Source organism: Thamnophis elegans, chromosome 2 (assembly GCF_009769535.1).
Source record: "Thamnophis elegans isolate rThaEle1 chromosome 2, rThaEle1.pri, whole genome shotgun sequence".
Taxonomy (NCBI): Eukaryota; Metazoa; Chordata; class Lepidosauria; order Squamata; family Colubridae; genus Thamnophis; species Thamnophis elegans.
The window spans coordinates 145,191,110-145,206,927 of record NC_045542.1 but is presented as its reverse complement, the minus strand read 5'-3'; the positions used below and the strand labels follow the sequence as shown (position 1 = coordinate 145,206,927).

The 15,818-nt window shown below is 44.3% G+C and overlaps 1 protein-coding gene across 1 annotated transcript in view; it reads left to right on the top strand.

Annotated features, from left to right (window-relative positions):
* PLXNB1 (plexin B1) overlaps positions 1-15,818 on the top strand; it is a 130,009-nt gene that overhangs the window by 64,976 nt on the left and 49,215 nt on the right. The window contains exons 10-14 of the mRNA XM_032211836.1: positions 2,227-2,352; positions 4,446-4,568; positions 8,907-9,000; positions 9,659-9,825; positions 13,928-14,079. Of these exons, the coding sequence (XP_032067727.1) occupies positions 2,227-2,352; positions 4,446-4,568; positions 8,907-9,000; positions 9,659-9,825; positions 13,928-14,079 (662 nt within the window). The remainder of the gene's footprint in view (positions 1-2,226; positions 2,353-4,445; positions 4,569-8,906; positions 9,001-9,658; positions 9,826-13,927; positions 14,080-15,818) is intronic.

The window sequence follows — 15,818 nt, the reverse complement described above, 5'->3', positions numbered from 1 at the left end:
TTATTCTGGTCACCTGTGCCTTAAATGAGAACTCTGGGTTGATTTATTCACTGATCCACTGGTTTGTTTTCATGACTATCCATGGTATTCTCAGAAGTCTTCTCCAACACCAAATTAAAAGGAGTCAATACTCTTCCTGTCCTGTCCTACAAAGCCCAACTTTCATTTCCACCAGGAATCCAAGGGAATACCGTGACTTGCACAATCCTGATGTTTATAGATACAGAAATTCAGTGTTCCTAGCCAAGTGTATTTTTAATACTCTTCTTCCCCTTCAGGTCATGTAAATCTTTTGCCAAATGTATATTTAAAACAATTTTTATCAGATTAATGAAAGCAAATTATAAAAAAGGATTCATCTTGATTTTTTTTTCTTCCCACAACTTGAAGAGGGATGTGGAAGGAGTCCTGGTCTTTAGGTCCAAAGTGAGTGATCTAGAATAGAATAGAATAGAATAGAATAGAATAGAATAGCAAAGTTGGAAGGGACCTTGGAGGTCTTCTAGTCCAACCCCCTGCTTAGGCAGGAGACCCTATACCACTACAGACAAATGGCTGTCCAATCTCTTCTTAAAACCTTCTGGTGTTGGAGCATTCACAACTTCTGGAGGCAAGCTGTTCCACTGATTACTTGTTCTAATTGTCAGGAAATTTCTCCCCAATTCTAAGTTGCTTTTCTCCTTGATTAATTTCCACCCATTGCTTCTTGTTCTACCCTTAGGTGCTTTGGAGAATAGTTTGACTCCCTCTTCTTTGTGGCAGCCCCTGAGATATTGGAACACTCCTATCATGTCTCCCTTAGTCCTTCTTTTCACTAAACTAGACATACCCAGTTCCTGCAACCGTTCTTTATACTGTATGTTTTAGCCTCCAGTCCCCTAATCATCTTTGTGGCTCTTCTCTGCACTCTTTCTAGAGTCTCCACATCTTTTCTACATCGTGGTGACCAAAACTGAATGCAGTATTCCAAGTGTGGCCTTACCAAGGCATTATAAAGTGACATTAACACTTGACGTGATCTTGATTCTATCCCTCTGTTTATGCAGCCTAGAACTGTGTTGGCTTTTTTGGCAGCTGCTGCACACTGCTGGCTCATATTTAAATGGTTGTCCACTAGGACTCCAAGATCCCTCTCACATTTACTACTATTGAGCAAGGTACCACCTGTACTGTACCTGTGCATGTACTGTTCCTGTTCTGGAAGAGAAGCATGATCCATCAATCATGCTTCTACTCCAGAACTTAGTAATTAAACTAGCTGACTGTAAGGCCGATAATCCCGCTGACATTATGTGGGCAAAGCAGGAAAAACCCTCCTGTTTGTAGAATTGGATAGTAATAGAAACTTTTTGACAGGAGAGTTTCTCCAGAGAACCTCCTGACTGTGGCTCCAGGCTACCAAGCGGTGATGGTGAGAGGCTCTTCATCAGTTGTCATCTACATGTTATATATTGACAAGAGAAAGATCTTTTCACCCAGACATTTAATCTGTTTTTGGGCCTGTTTGTGCTTTTTCTGAATGAACTTAAAACCACTCGAAGTTACAGCAGTGTTGAATAAACGGATTTATGACCATTTTTCATACATAGCCATTGTGGCACCCCCATGGTCAGGTGAGCAAAATTCAGAGGCTTGGTAACTGGCTCATACTTACGACTTGCAGCATCCTGCGGTCATGTGATCCCCTTTTGTGACTTTCTGACAAGCAAAGTCAATGGGGAAGCCAGATTCGCTTAACGAACTTAACAACTGCAGTGAGTCACTTAACAACTATAGCAAGAAAGGTCGTGAAATGGGATAAAACTCACTTAACAAAAGGTCTCACTTAGCAATAGAAATATCAGACTCAATTGTGGTTGGAAGTCGAGGACTGCCTATATAGGAGAACCTGCTTTCTGTCTTTTGTGCATATTCTGTTCTATCAATTTATGCCAGGGGTGTCAAACTCAAGACCCCCATCGGCCAGATCTGACCTACGGGTCCCTCCTGGGCTCCGTTTCTGCTGGCAGAGAGCTGCAGGAGGCTGTCGCAGCTGAAAACGGAGGTCACGAGGACTGGGCGCAGGCTGCAGGATGTCAAACTGGCCACGCCCACCCTAGCCACACACACCCGGTCCTCCCCAAGGTCAAACGCAACCCTGATGGGGCCCTCAATGAAATCGAGTTTGACACCCCTGTCTATGCAGAATCCTCTTTTACTCTCTTCAATGTGTTTGTGTGCTTTCAGACGGAGGAGTACAGCTGGGGCCCTGAAGCCTGTCCGTGTGTGAAGGGCATCCAGGGATCCTCTCTGATGCCGGTCAATGTGCAGAAAAAGATCACCCTGATTGGACAAAACTTTCACCTCTATCAGGCAAGACTGTGGCAGCGGGTCAGGTGGTGTGTGTGTGTGTGTGTGTATGTGTGGCAGGGTGTCGTGGCCCTGTGCTCTATCTGGAGGGCGTAAACCCAGTGGTGTGCTGCAAGCCAGCTTGCATTGGCTTCTGAAAGCCGATTATTAAATTTTCTGGAGTTTTGCCAGCTAGCTGAGAGCAGAACTGAGCCACTAGGCAAGGCTTTTGCTGGTCTAGGACGGTAATAACGATTTGATTGATCACCTAGCTTAGCACGCCAATCAGATGTTCTGTGCTGATTGAAATGGAGCCAGCAAAGACAATTCTGAAACATTTACAAGGACACCACTGTCGGCACCTTTTCTATGACTCTCCTACTCCTGTTGCAATATTAATTCTATGAGTTTCGTTGTTGATGCTTGTGGAAGGAAAGATAAAATATGAAGTATATTTCTGTTCTCTTTGCTTCAAAAGCAAGTGCCATAGAGAGAGTCCTCACTCACCAACTACTTGTTCAGCAACTGTTGGAAGTTGTGACGGCGCTGAGTGAGTGACGTTTACAGCCAGGCCTTAAAGTCACTCCGCTCCCGATAACGGTCGTGATCTGGATCCTTGGCAGCTTGTTCGCACGTTAGATGCAATATCCCACAATCACAATTTGCCACCTTCTCTGCTGGCTTCCCAAAAGCAAAATCAATGGAGAAGCTGGCAGGGAAGGTTGCGAGTCATTTAGATACACCTGACAGCAGTCAGCTCCAGGCCCAAAATCTCTTGCATGTGGAATAGTGTACAAAAAATGTATCTTTATGAGACATATTGCAAAAAAAAATATGTGTATGTTGGGGGAAAGGCAATTGGACTTGTGAGAAGCTAGTTCCCACCCCAAGGATAAATCACCCAGACAGAAACTGAGCAACGTGGTACATGCAGTACAATGCAGTGAGCCATGTGCAGATCAGTACATTGGGGAAACAAAACAACCAGTTCATAAACACATGGCACAACATAGGAGAACAAACCCATCAGGACTAAATTCAGCAGCCCATCTGCATTTAAAAGACACAGGCCACCATTTTGAAGACTACAAAGTCTTCATATTTTAGACAGAGAGGATCGCTGGTTGGAAGTGGGTTAAAGAGGCCATCTATATCAAAATTGAACAGCCTTCTCTCAACAGAGGGGGAGGGATACAACACCATCTATCTCCAATCTACAGCACAGTCCTTTCAACAGTTGCAAGAAGGCTCCACACTCATTTGCACCACTCAGGTGACCTGATGACTCAGATAAACCTCCAGGTGACCTTTAAGACCCGCTAAAAGAATTAAAATGACCAGCTGTCTGCAAGGAGTATAAATCCTCTCAATCCCCACCATTCAGTCAGAGTTGAAGAAACTTTCTTGGATAAGAAACAAAACCTCTTCAAAGAAAAACCAGAAAGTCCAGTTGCCTCTTGGGAGTGGGGGTGGGTGGGAAATCACCTTTGGGACAACCATGACTTGGATGACTGAGAATCTCCATAGACATAAATAAAGCTGCTAAGAATGTAAATGCACATGAAATATGCGACGTGCAAAAACTTACCAAATTTGCAAAATGATTTGGAAATGGGATGGAACAAACCTGGGTTTCAAGTGGACTAAATGTCAACGGCAGATTGATGCATTTGCCCAAGGCTGGCTCAGAAGAAGTGAAAAGAGTTACCGTATTTTTCAGAGTATAAGAGGCTGAAAATCTGGGTACGTCTTATATACTGAATACAGCATTTTTTGCCTCCCGAAACCCGGCCCTCTTCACCAAAATGGCCGTGTATAGCCTTTAGGAGGCTTTCAGAGTGCTTCTGGGGGCTGGGGAGGGCAAATTTCCCCCCACTAGCCCTTAGGAGTACTCTATAAGCCTCCTAAAGGCTATTAATGCCCTTTAAAAAAATGGGTTGTTTTGGGGAGGTCTGCAGAGTGAAAAATCTTTTTTTTTTAATTTGCCTCTTCAAAACCTTGGTGCGTCTTATACTCTGGTGCGTCTTATACTCTAAAAATACGGTACATGGGAGGTTTGGAAAGGAAGGCAGGAATCTCATTCATAAGAATCAACTCCGCTTTTCTTTCCCTTTAAGGATCAGTTTTGGGACTATGAATGTGCCTTGGTTCTGGAGGGGAAGACTTTGTCGGTAGAGGCTTATATTGAACAAGATGAAAATGACCCCTCCATTTTCTACATCACATGCCAATTGCATCAGGTAAGGGCTTCATGGGAGCAGAGCTAGGGTTCCCCTAACTTTGGTCTCAACATTTGTTTATTGATTTATACCCGGTCTGTCTTATTTTTATAAATAACTCAAGGCAGTGAACATGTCTAATACAGGTAGTCCTTTTTCTGACCTAGGCTTCCCCAAAAACACGAAGTCGACTCCTTGTCCCGATAAAACCCCTTTTATTCAGCTTAAAGGGAATTCCTCTAAAGCAAAGTCCCGGCCAACAGTCTTTCATGAGATTTCACAACTACAGAGCTTTATCAGGCTTGGAGAACGGCCAGGCTGATATCTTCCAAACGCCACTCTGAGGCAGACAATACTTGGCAAGAAGTCAGGAACAGATCTTCACTCTAATGAATTGAACTAATTGTCTCCTGCAAACTCCCCTCCTCTTTCGCTCCTCTTTTATTCCCTATAGGAGGGGCCATTCACCATCCACTCCTGAGTCCACCCTTGTTCCTTAGCTGTTCCCTTCTCCTGGCAACTTTGTGCATACACACACTGGGAACAGGCTCCAGCTGTTCTTCTGCCCCGCTGATGTCTGACTCTGAAGGCAGCTGATAGCTGTCGGACGGCCCTGGTTCCCTCTCTGCCTCCGACTCAGAGTCCTCGTCAGAGCCTTCTCCAGACCCCAGGACTGGCCCATGTTCCTCCCCAACTACCTCACTGTCTGAGTCTGCCACCAGTTCCTCTGGCTGCTGGCAGGCCACAACAGTCCTTGACATACAACTGTTTATTTAGTGAACATTCAAATTTAACAACAGTAGTGGAAAAATGAGACTTAAGACCATTTTTCACACTTACGACTTTGGTAATGTGATCAAAATTTGGATGCTTGGCAACCGGAAAGTATTCATGATGGTCACAGGGTCCCATCTGATTGCTTTTTTTGTGACCTTCTGAGAAGCAAAGTCAAAGGGGAAACTAGATTCATTTAACAACCATGTTACCAACTTAACAACGGCAGGGATTCACTTAACAACTGTGGTCAAAAAAGTCGTAAAATGGAGCAAAATTTCACTTACTGTATTTTTCCGAGTATAAGACGCACCCCCCCAAAAAGGGTGAAAATCTGTGTGCATCTTATACACTGAATACAGCATTTTAGGCCTCCCGAAACTCCACCCTGCACATTCCGTTTTTCATAAAGGGTTTGGGAGGCCTGCAAAGTGCTTGTGACGGCTGGGGAGGGCAAAAGTGAGTGAAAAACTGCCCCATTTTTCATGAAAACAGGCCAGCTTTGTGCAAAATAACGAGACGTGCAGAAGGTTTGGGAGTGTAGAGTGCTCCTGGGGGCTGGGGAGGGCAAAAACAAGTGAAAAAGGGGCCGATTTTCACAAAAATCAAGCCCTTGGGAGGGTTTTTGCCCTCCCAAGCCCCCAGGAGCATTCTGCAGGCCTTCCAAACACTCTGCACACCCTGTTTTTTGTGACAAACAGGTCTGTTTTTTGTCTCCCAAACCTCCCACACATCTTGTTTTTGCTCTCCCGGGCCCCCAGAAGCACTTTTCAGGCCTCCCAAACACTCTGCATGCCCCATTTTTCACAAAAAATGAGACATGCAGAGGGTTTGGGAGGCCTGCAGAGTGCTCCTGGGGTCGGGGAGGGCAAAAACATTTTTTTTTAATTTACCTCTTCAAAATCTTGGTGCGTCTTATAGTCCGAAAAATATGGTAACTGTCTTAACAGAAATGGAGGTCGAAAGTCAAAGACTATCTGTACTCCTTCCTCCTCCTATTTTCTCCACAACAACAACCCTGTGAGCTAAGTTGGTTGAGAGAAAGTGACCCAGCTGGCTTTGTGCCTAAGGCAGGATTAGAACTCTAGCCTGGTGCCTCAAACCACTAGACCAGACTGGCTCTCATGTATTTAAGGCCACCCACATGTTGAGTGATTCTCGGTAGCTGCCAAAGCATAGCCAAAGAAGGCTGGGTATAAAGTTTGTAAAAATCTGTCATCAGAAATATGTTACTCCCCCGCTTCGATATCTAACAGCCAAGATACAAAGAAAAATAGAATGGGGGAGAAACAGGAAAGCCAGTAAATCTCGGTGACCAGCCGGATGAAAAAATTCTGGAGAAGGAAGGAGACAAATAGTAGCTGGTCTCACTAAATTGATGCAATAATAAAAGATAGTTTCGGTTGACCCAAAATCAAGTCCTGGTCGTATCCTGGCACAAAATGGCACACAAGTGTGGACATTGTGTGCCATTTTGTGCCAGGATATAATTTTGACTTTCTAATTTAGCCTACAGCTCTGGGATTTCTCGCTGCTCTTAGATCCAGGCACTAAAAGTAGGTTTTACTAATTTTCTGTTGACTACCCAAAGTCATTTAAGTGTAGCTAAAAAGAGTAATCCTTCACACTACGCCAGATGTTCCTGTCATCAGCTGAAATAATTGGAAAAAAGTAAAAAGATGAGTGTTAAAACGATCTAAATCAGATTGTAAAAAGAACATTCAAACCATCTGGAAAGCAGTTAACAAAAGAAAAGAATCTTATACCATTTGATTTTTATTTCTAAAATCCAAAGTGCAAAAAGCAGAAATCTGGAAAGACCAACTCATTTCTCCAAGGCAGAACTCCATTATTCTTTCCTATTATTATTATTGATGACCTCATTGATACACTAAGAGGAAAATCCAAGGAATACAAACACCTTTCAGAGGGGGGAAAAACCCTAAACTCATAGTATCAGCTCAGTTAGTATATTCAACTAGGCACATACCAGTCGGAGGGTTAGGAGGAAGAAAAGACAAAACAGATCAGAAAACTGCTAGAGCAAAGTGAGTGGAATTGTCACTAAGATCTCAGGCTTGCTAGAAATTACAGTGATGCATTTGTACAAGTTTATACAAATGGCAACACACTCGCAATTCCATAATACATGTGCTCTACATGGGGCTGTCCTGAAGACCACACTGAAGCTTCAGCGGTTCCAGAACGGAGCAATGTGAATAGCCTTAGTCATGTTTTGATGTGTTCATAGGACACCTCTGCTTCACGAGCTGTGCTCCTTGCCTGTTTGCTTCCAGGGGTGGTACAAAGTGATGGTTGCTACCTAAAAAAAATCTCTCTGCATCACGGGTGTCAAACTCGCCACGTCACATTGCCATCACATGAAGTTCCGTGCTGTTTTCCCCCTTTGCGGAGATGGGGTGGGCGTGTCCTGTGCGTGACGCATCTGCCTTGCGGGCCGCCAGGATTATCATTCTCCAGATTCCTTTGATGAAATAATGTTGTCGACTGAGACCTGGGACTTGTGCTCTCTCTGTAGTAGCGGCCTGCCCTCTGCATCAAGGTTTTGGGCACCTCCACTCCAGAGGTTCTGACCAGTTCGGGAGAACCGGTAGCGGAAATTTCGAGTAGTTCAGAGAACTGGCAAATACCACCTCTGACTGGCCCCCGCCCGCATCTATTCTCTGCCTCCCGAGTCCCAGCTGATTGGAAGGAAAGGGGGATTTTGCAGTATCCTTCCCCTGCCACACCCACCAAGCCAAGCCCACAAAACCGTTAGTAAAAATGTTTTAATCCCGCTACTGTCCCTTTACAGTATCTTTCCCATGCCACGCCCACCAAGCCACATCACGCCCATCAAGCCACGCCCACAGAACGTAAAAAATAGTAATTAAAAATAGTAGTAAATTTTTTTGAATCCCATCACTGATCCACTCGGCTATTGTTTAGAAGCGCCATCCTGGCCTTGCTCTTCACCCAAGTCTTTTAGTGAGTAACAAACAGGCACATTGTTTTATTCCCTCCAAGCCCTCGTGCTTGCTGTATTTTATCAGGTTTATTATGATTTAGTTTTCCCTCTATACAACAATCATGAAATGCATGAAGGGAAAAGGAAACAAAATATGGTATAATTGGGAAGGCAATCTTTGAAGTTATTTTTTCCCCTAGTTTTTCTTCTTCTAAAAAATACCAATAGCATACAAGCTGTCCTCAACTTATAGCCATTCATTTAGCAACCTTTCAAATTACGACAGCACTGGAAAAAATGACTCACAACCAGTCCTCGCACTTACAACCAATGTAGTATTCTGACGGTCAGGTGATCAAAATTCAGGTGCATGGATTAACCATCTTACATTTACGACAGTTGCCAAGCCATGTGCAACATTCACACATGTGCGGATTCACTTAACAACCGCATGAGTCACAGCAGTGGCAGAAAAAGGTTGGGAGATCGGGCGCAACTCACTTAACAACCGCTTTGCCTAGCAACAGAAATCCTGGTCCCAATTGTGACGGTAAACCGAGAACAATCTATGATCTTGCATCTTTTCCAAGACTAATACTTGGGCGTCTCATTTTCAGTACAGCTACTCGGCTCCCCAACTAGAATTCAGTGTGGTCATTTTCGTCCAGCGGAAACGGCATCTCCGAGTGGACAGCATTGAAGATCTCCATGGTAACAGGGAAAGGGCCCCGGGATATCATGGCTTAATAACAACTTCTTTGGAGCAGCTATAGACAAAAAAAGTCTTTGTTTTATGAAATAAGAGAGTTGTGGTAGTTTCTAGGCGTATCTTGATATGGAGCTTTAATGGCGCTTGCTTGCATGTGACTGAGTTGCATTCTGCAATGAACTAGGAGCGAGTGGGGCTGTTGAAGAAGAAATGTTGGTAGGCAAAATATAGTGCCTATCAAGACTGGGTGGGAAGGGAGGGCGGGAGGGAAGGAAGGAAGGCATAGGAAAGAAAGGCAGGCGGAGGGAAGGAAGGAAGGTAGGAAGGAATAGGGAAGGAAGGCACATGAAAGAAAGGCAGACGGAGGGAAGGAAGGAATAGGGAAGGAAGGCACAGGAAAGAAAGGCAGGCGGAGGGAAGGAAGGAAAGGAAGGAAGGAAGGTAGGAAGGCACAGGAAAGGCAGGCAGGCAGAGGGAAGGAAGGAAGGAAGGAATAGGGAAGGAAGGCACAGGAAAGAAAGGCAGGCGGAGGGAAGGAAAAGAAGGAAGGAAGGAAATAGTTTGCTAAATCTCTTCTGTTGTATCATTTGGTTTCTGCATCTAAAGAATTGCTGCACAGACCTTACTAATGCCCATCTCAATGTGTCTCTTTCTCTTCAGTGACCTTATACAACTGCTCGGTGGGACACTTAGATTGCAGCCGCTGCCAAACCGCCGATGCCAAGTATAGCTGTGTGTGGTGTGGAGGAGAGCAGCCGAGCTGCCTATTCCAAGACTCCTGCAAAGAAGAGGTTGCAGACACGTGCCCGGCCCCATTGATTCATGCAGTGAGTAAACCGTCCAGGGTGATGGAAGCCAGATGCTTGGTGAAGAAACCCACAGGAATCTAGAATGTTTGCAAATAGCCCAAGGAGGCCCCAGACTGGTGGAGATAATGGTTACCAAGGCAGCTAGTTCTGTCATAGCAACGGGAGAGCTTCTCGTCCCAGGAACCACCAGCAGCAGCTTTCTTTGGAGAAAAAATAGTCCAGGTTTCCATTTGTTTCCAGCAGCCTACAATGATTCTGCACCTACCTAAAGTTCTGAAACTCCTTCGTTATGGAAACATTTGGGGCTTTTCTTTATGCACAAAACAGAGCAGCTTATAATAAGTTGTAATTGTATTACAATATAGAATAATGAATACAACGGTAGTAATGATTGGAAGACGGGAAGTCAAGAGACGTTCTCTGCTTTGGCTTCATTCAGATGGAGCACCAGGCTCTTAAGGGGGTGCAGGTGGAAAGGAAAACCTGATTCTGTCTCCAAGCTCCAGCTTCCCATTAAAGAGAGAAAGCAAAGCATGTTGGCTTGATCTGCCTACAAAGCATTTGCAGCAAGTGCATTTGGTTACACAGTTAGACCCATGATGGCGAACCTATGGCACACGTGCCACAGGTGGCACACACAGAGCCCTCTCTGCGGGCGTGCAAACCGTCACCCCAGCTCAGCTCCACCGTGCATGCGCACGCACCTCCTGCCGGCCAGCTGGTTTTCGGATCTCTGCCATGCATGCGTGGGGGGCGGGGGCATTTGGGAGACACGTGCGTGGGGGCAGGGGGAGTGCAGGGGGATCACATGCACATATGCGGGGGAGCACTGGGGTCGCATGAGCATGGGGCTGGGCACGTGGGGGGTGTTGCGTGCGCATTGCATTATGAGTGTGTGGATGCAGTTGCACATGCTTTTGGCAAGCAATGACAAAAAGGTTAGCCACACTGAGTTAGACCATTAAGATCCAATGGAGCTCTAAATCTCTATCTGAAGGGTAATGTAATAGGATATTTTTTGCATTCTAAAAATGGAGCCATATATTATAAATATTATATATGTGTGTGTGTGTGTACGTACATACATACATACATACAGACGCACACACACATATTTCATGAGTGTTGCTTTGTTCTGAAAAATACATAAACTGTGTATCGGGACCGAGTCTTATTTATATGAGCCGTCTCAATAAGTATCTGTAAGGCAACCGATCAGAGAATAATGTTCAGAGCTCCCCCTTCATGTTTACCAGCTTTTTCACAGAATTGACCTTGACAGGAGAAATCAATATTATACTGAAATTTAGAGAAAGGTTTCACTGAGGAAGGGATTCTTAAGGAAGATGGAAGCGAGATGGGATGATAATGAACAGAGAGGGCAAGTAGGAGAGAATTATCCCAGAAAATAGCATACGCCAAAAAGAAGAAAAGGCGATTTAAAAGAGAAACATGCAATAGCAATGAAAACAAACAGGAGGATATGAAAAGATGAAAAAGGCGATAAAGCAAAGACAGAGAATCAGAGAACATTAAGCAGATATGTCTAAAGGCCTTGATAAGATCAGAAGAAAACCAACAGGGAACAAAATCCAAAACAACAAAGATTATTAAAGGGCCTTAAATAGGTAAACAGATTAATAGGTATGTAGATTGCTTTCTGTTTAAACATTTCAGAGATAAGCGTGGAAATGATTAAAATACAACTGATAAATTTACAAAACCTTAAAAAATAACACACATGCTTTAAAAAGGGATGGGGCCAGGAACAAAACTAATCCTTTAAAACACGTAGGGATGAATAGGGAAATTTCCGGAGAAGCCCTCACAATAGATTCTACTGAAGAAAGAGGTAACTCTGTGCCCACGATAAAGAAGACTGAGTTGTGAATTACTACAATACGAGAGTCATGCTGCAGGCAGAAAGACCGCCTCAGACACAGAGAATCCATGGTGATAACATGGACTCCACTCCCTTCATCAAAGGAAGCCTAGACCTGGATGTCTAGACCAGAGGTGTCAAGCTCAATTTGATTGAGGGCCGCATCAAGGTTGTGGTTGACCTTGGGGGGTGGGCATGGCCAGCTTGATGCCACTCCTTAAACTGCTAGTATGTTTCCCCTTTGCATTGGGGAGACTGGGCCGAAGCAACGCAGATAGACCAGGCCAAAGCGATGTGGGAAGACTGGGCTGAAGCAACGTGGGCCGGTCCCTTACATTTTCCAGGACGGCCCAGTGGGCCAGATCTGACCATATCGCTGGCCAGATCCAGCCTACGGGCCTTGAGTTTGACACCCTTGGTCTAGACCACAACTTCCAGGTTGTCATCTCCTATGTTCATTTCCAAAGAGGCAACTGTGATAGTTGCAACAAAAACAAAAAAGAGGTTTTTTGGCACCTTGAAATTTTTATCCCTAACACAGTTGCCTCTCTAAGGACTAGAAGCACACAAACAGTGTCCTTTGAATGTCATCCATCAGAATTTGGCAATCGTGGGGAATGCTGAGTCTAGTCATCCTTCATTCCATGAGTTTAAAATTTAGGATGCAGTGAGCAATTTTGAAGCAAAGTCATAATCATGCTGCCCAGTGGTGGGTTTTAAAAATTGTTCGAACCTACTCTGTGGGTGTGGCCTCCTTTGTGGGAGTGCCTTGCTGCCCATGTGACTGGATGAGAGTGGCTTGCCGCCCATGTGACCGGATATGAAGATGCCGACGACACTTGTCAGAACCACCTTAAATTACCTCACACACAGCACTGGCATGCATAAGAATATGATGTAAACTTGTTTTTTAAAAGGCATCTTTGGTTTGCGTTAAAACAACTTCAACACACGGAATGTTCTGATTGCACCACAAACGCAGGAGTCATCCTTACCTTTCACAGAGGCACTGAGTTTTATAAATATGAGCATGATAGTGTAGAATAATCATATCCAAGGACCAGTGGTGGGTTTCAAAAAATTTTGGAACCTCTTCTGTAGGTGTGGCCTGCTTTCCGGGTCCACTGGTGGAACCTCTTCTAACCGGTTCGGTAGATTTGACAAATCAGTTCTACTGAATAGGTGCGAACTGGTAGGAACCCACCTCTGTTGCTGCCTATCCCATAATAGTTCATCTGGTGAAATCTGTATAGCATTCTAATTAACAGACTAGAGGACAAATCTGGAAATCCATACCTTACATTATGTTTTTCTTTTTATGACCCTAGTCCCTTAATAGGGACGCAGTGGCTCAGTGGCTAAGACACTGATCTTGTCGATCAGAAAGGTTGGCAGTTTGGCGGTTCGAATCCCTTGTGTTGCATAACGGAGCAAGCTCCTGTAACTTGTCCCAGCTTCTGCCAATCTAAAAGTTCAAAAGCATGTAAAAGTGCAAGTAGAAAAATAGGGACCACCTTGGTGGGAGGGTAACAGCATTTTGTGTGCCTTCGGCATTTAGTCATGCCAGCCACATGATCACGGAGACGTCTTCGGACAGCGCTGGCTCTTTGGCTTTGAAACAGAGATAAGCACCGTCCCCTAGAGTCTGGAATGATTAGCACATATGTGCGAGGGGAACCTTTACCTTTAGTCCCTTAATTCAGGGTAGAATCAAGACGACTGGATGTATGCCCTTCCTGACACCTATGTGGAATTCACAGTAGATATTTCTTCTTAGAGCCCTAAGAGAGAAACATCTGCTGCTACCTAGCATTGAACTCTCAACCTTCTGAGTGGAAGGCAAGCATCTTCACCACTAAGCCACTACCCCGTTCGCCTTACAACTTGTTTATGCCTTAAGAAACTCTTCCTCCAAAATTAGGTCTGTCCCATCAGCAAGAAATTATAAAGACTGAAGATCATTATTGGTCTGTTTCTAGTGTATGGTGCATTAGATAAGCTATCATGCTCACCAATTTAATGTAATTTTCAAATAATCAGATAATATACCGGTATCTCAGCTGCAAATTTCTTGGCAGCTACACATGTTGATTTTGGGTGTTTTTATTGTCCTTTATTGCTTTAAAATGTTTTTAGTGTTTTAATCGTAATCCATTCTTTTGAATTGTAAGCCACTCAGAGTCATTGACTATAGAAACTGAATAAATAAAATAATAAAAATATTCCTGTGGTCATCAGGTGTATCCCCTAACTGGTCTGGTTGAAGGTGGCACCAGAATCACCATCACAGGTTCAAACCTTGGGCAGAAGCATCAAGATATTGCAGAGACTGTCACAGTTGCAGGAATCCCCTGTGAAGTTGATGCTCTGGTATATGAAATCTCCAGCAGGTAAGTGCATGACCAATAGGCTCATGGCAATAAGAATGGCAGTGTTCCATGGCATAGCTGGTAGTGGGTGAACATTTCTGCCCTTCTCCCTTTAAGCAGATGGAGGTCTTTCCATCATCAGCAGCAGCATCTTTCTTACCACTAGCTGCTTCTATCCAACCGGTGAGGGTGGGAGAGACTTGCCATGGGCTACCGGAATTCATAGAATCAGCTTTATTGGCAGGAGAAAGACTACAGGAGGATCTGGCAGTGACAGGCTGAAATCTGAAGCTCTGGTAGATTAGTATGAAGTTTAAGACATGTGTTCACAGAAACCTATAGGTCCACCCAAACCTAGCAGATTGTTAGGTAAGCTCCCCGTTGGGAGAGGAGTACGTTCAGAGAAGCGTTGTGGGAGTGTTGTTGGAGAACACACAAACCAGCATACAGAGACACTGCAGTTTAAATAGGCTTTTATTTTCGTGGAAATAGAGGTATCAGAGTCCATCAAACAGTCCAAGTCATACATGGATAAGACAGTCAGTCATCAATGTCTTTCAATTAAGGGATAATCCAAATAACATAGTCCATACAAACAGTCTGGTACACAAAGTTTGCTAGCAGTTGCAAAACTTATAATAGCTCACAGCACTTCTAACAGCCAGTGTCCAAAACACTCAGATCAGATCAGCCCAGCATCTAACAAACAGAGATTCTGGCTCCCTCTTATGGCTGATTGAGGAAAACAGCAGCCAATCACATTTTACAGTATGATTTAAAGAAACAGGTACAACATTGTTACATGATTTATATATTGCCAACCCAACTGTTAGATTATATTCCTAACACAGATGGCAAACAAACCAAAGTTACATCCCTTCCAAATAAAAAAATGCCAGTTGCTGTATCAGACACTTTCCCCTCATTCCTATTTTACAAGGTACTGGGAATTGTAAAGCAATGAAGGTAGGATAGCTACTTGACTCTGGAGTTTCTTTGTCCCAAGTCAATAAGACATGTTCATTTATGCTTCTGCCATTTAAGCTGCCTTGTCCACGAACTCACTTGTGAGATAATATCCTGAAGGCAGGACAAAAAGCCATGGATGGAAACTAATCAAGGAGGGAAGCAACCTAGAACTAAGGAGAACATTCCTAACAGTTAGAGCAGTTAACCAGTGGAACGAGTTGCCTGCAGAAGTTGTGGGTGCTCCAATACTGGAAGTTTTTAAGAAGAGATTAGACAAGCATTTGTCTGGAATGGTATAGGATTTCCTGCCTCAGCAGTGGGTTGGACTAGAAGACCTCCAAGGTCCCTTCCATCTCTGTTGTTCTGGTATATCCATAAAAGCAGGAGAGAGAAAACCCTTGATTGCGACAGCTGTTTGCTCCCATTGGCACAGAGAAGGAAAAGTTGATCACTGTGGTGGAGAATTGGTCTTTCTCCAGCTATTGGTAGATTGTAATTATTTACAGTGAAAAAGAAGTGGACTCCAGCAGAATTTAGATCAGTGTTTCTCAACCTTGGCAACTTTAATATGGGTAGACATCAACTCCCAGGATTCCCCAGCTAGCATAGAATTGAAGTTGAAGTCTACCAGAGACATCAATTTAGAACAGGGGTGTCAAACTTTCCGCCTGCGGGCCAAGGTGGCGCAGTGGTTAAATGCAGCACTGCAGGCTACTGCTAGATCAGCAGTTCAGCGGTTCAAATCTCACCGGCTCAGGGTTGACTCAGCCTTCCATCCTTCCGAGGTGGGT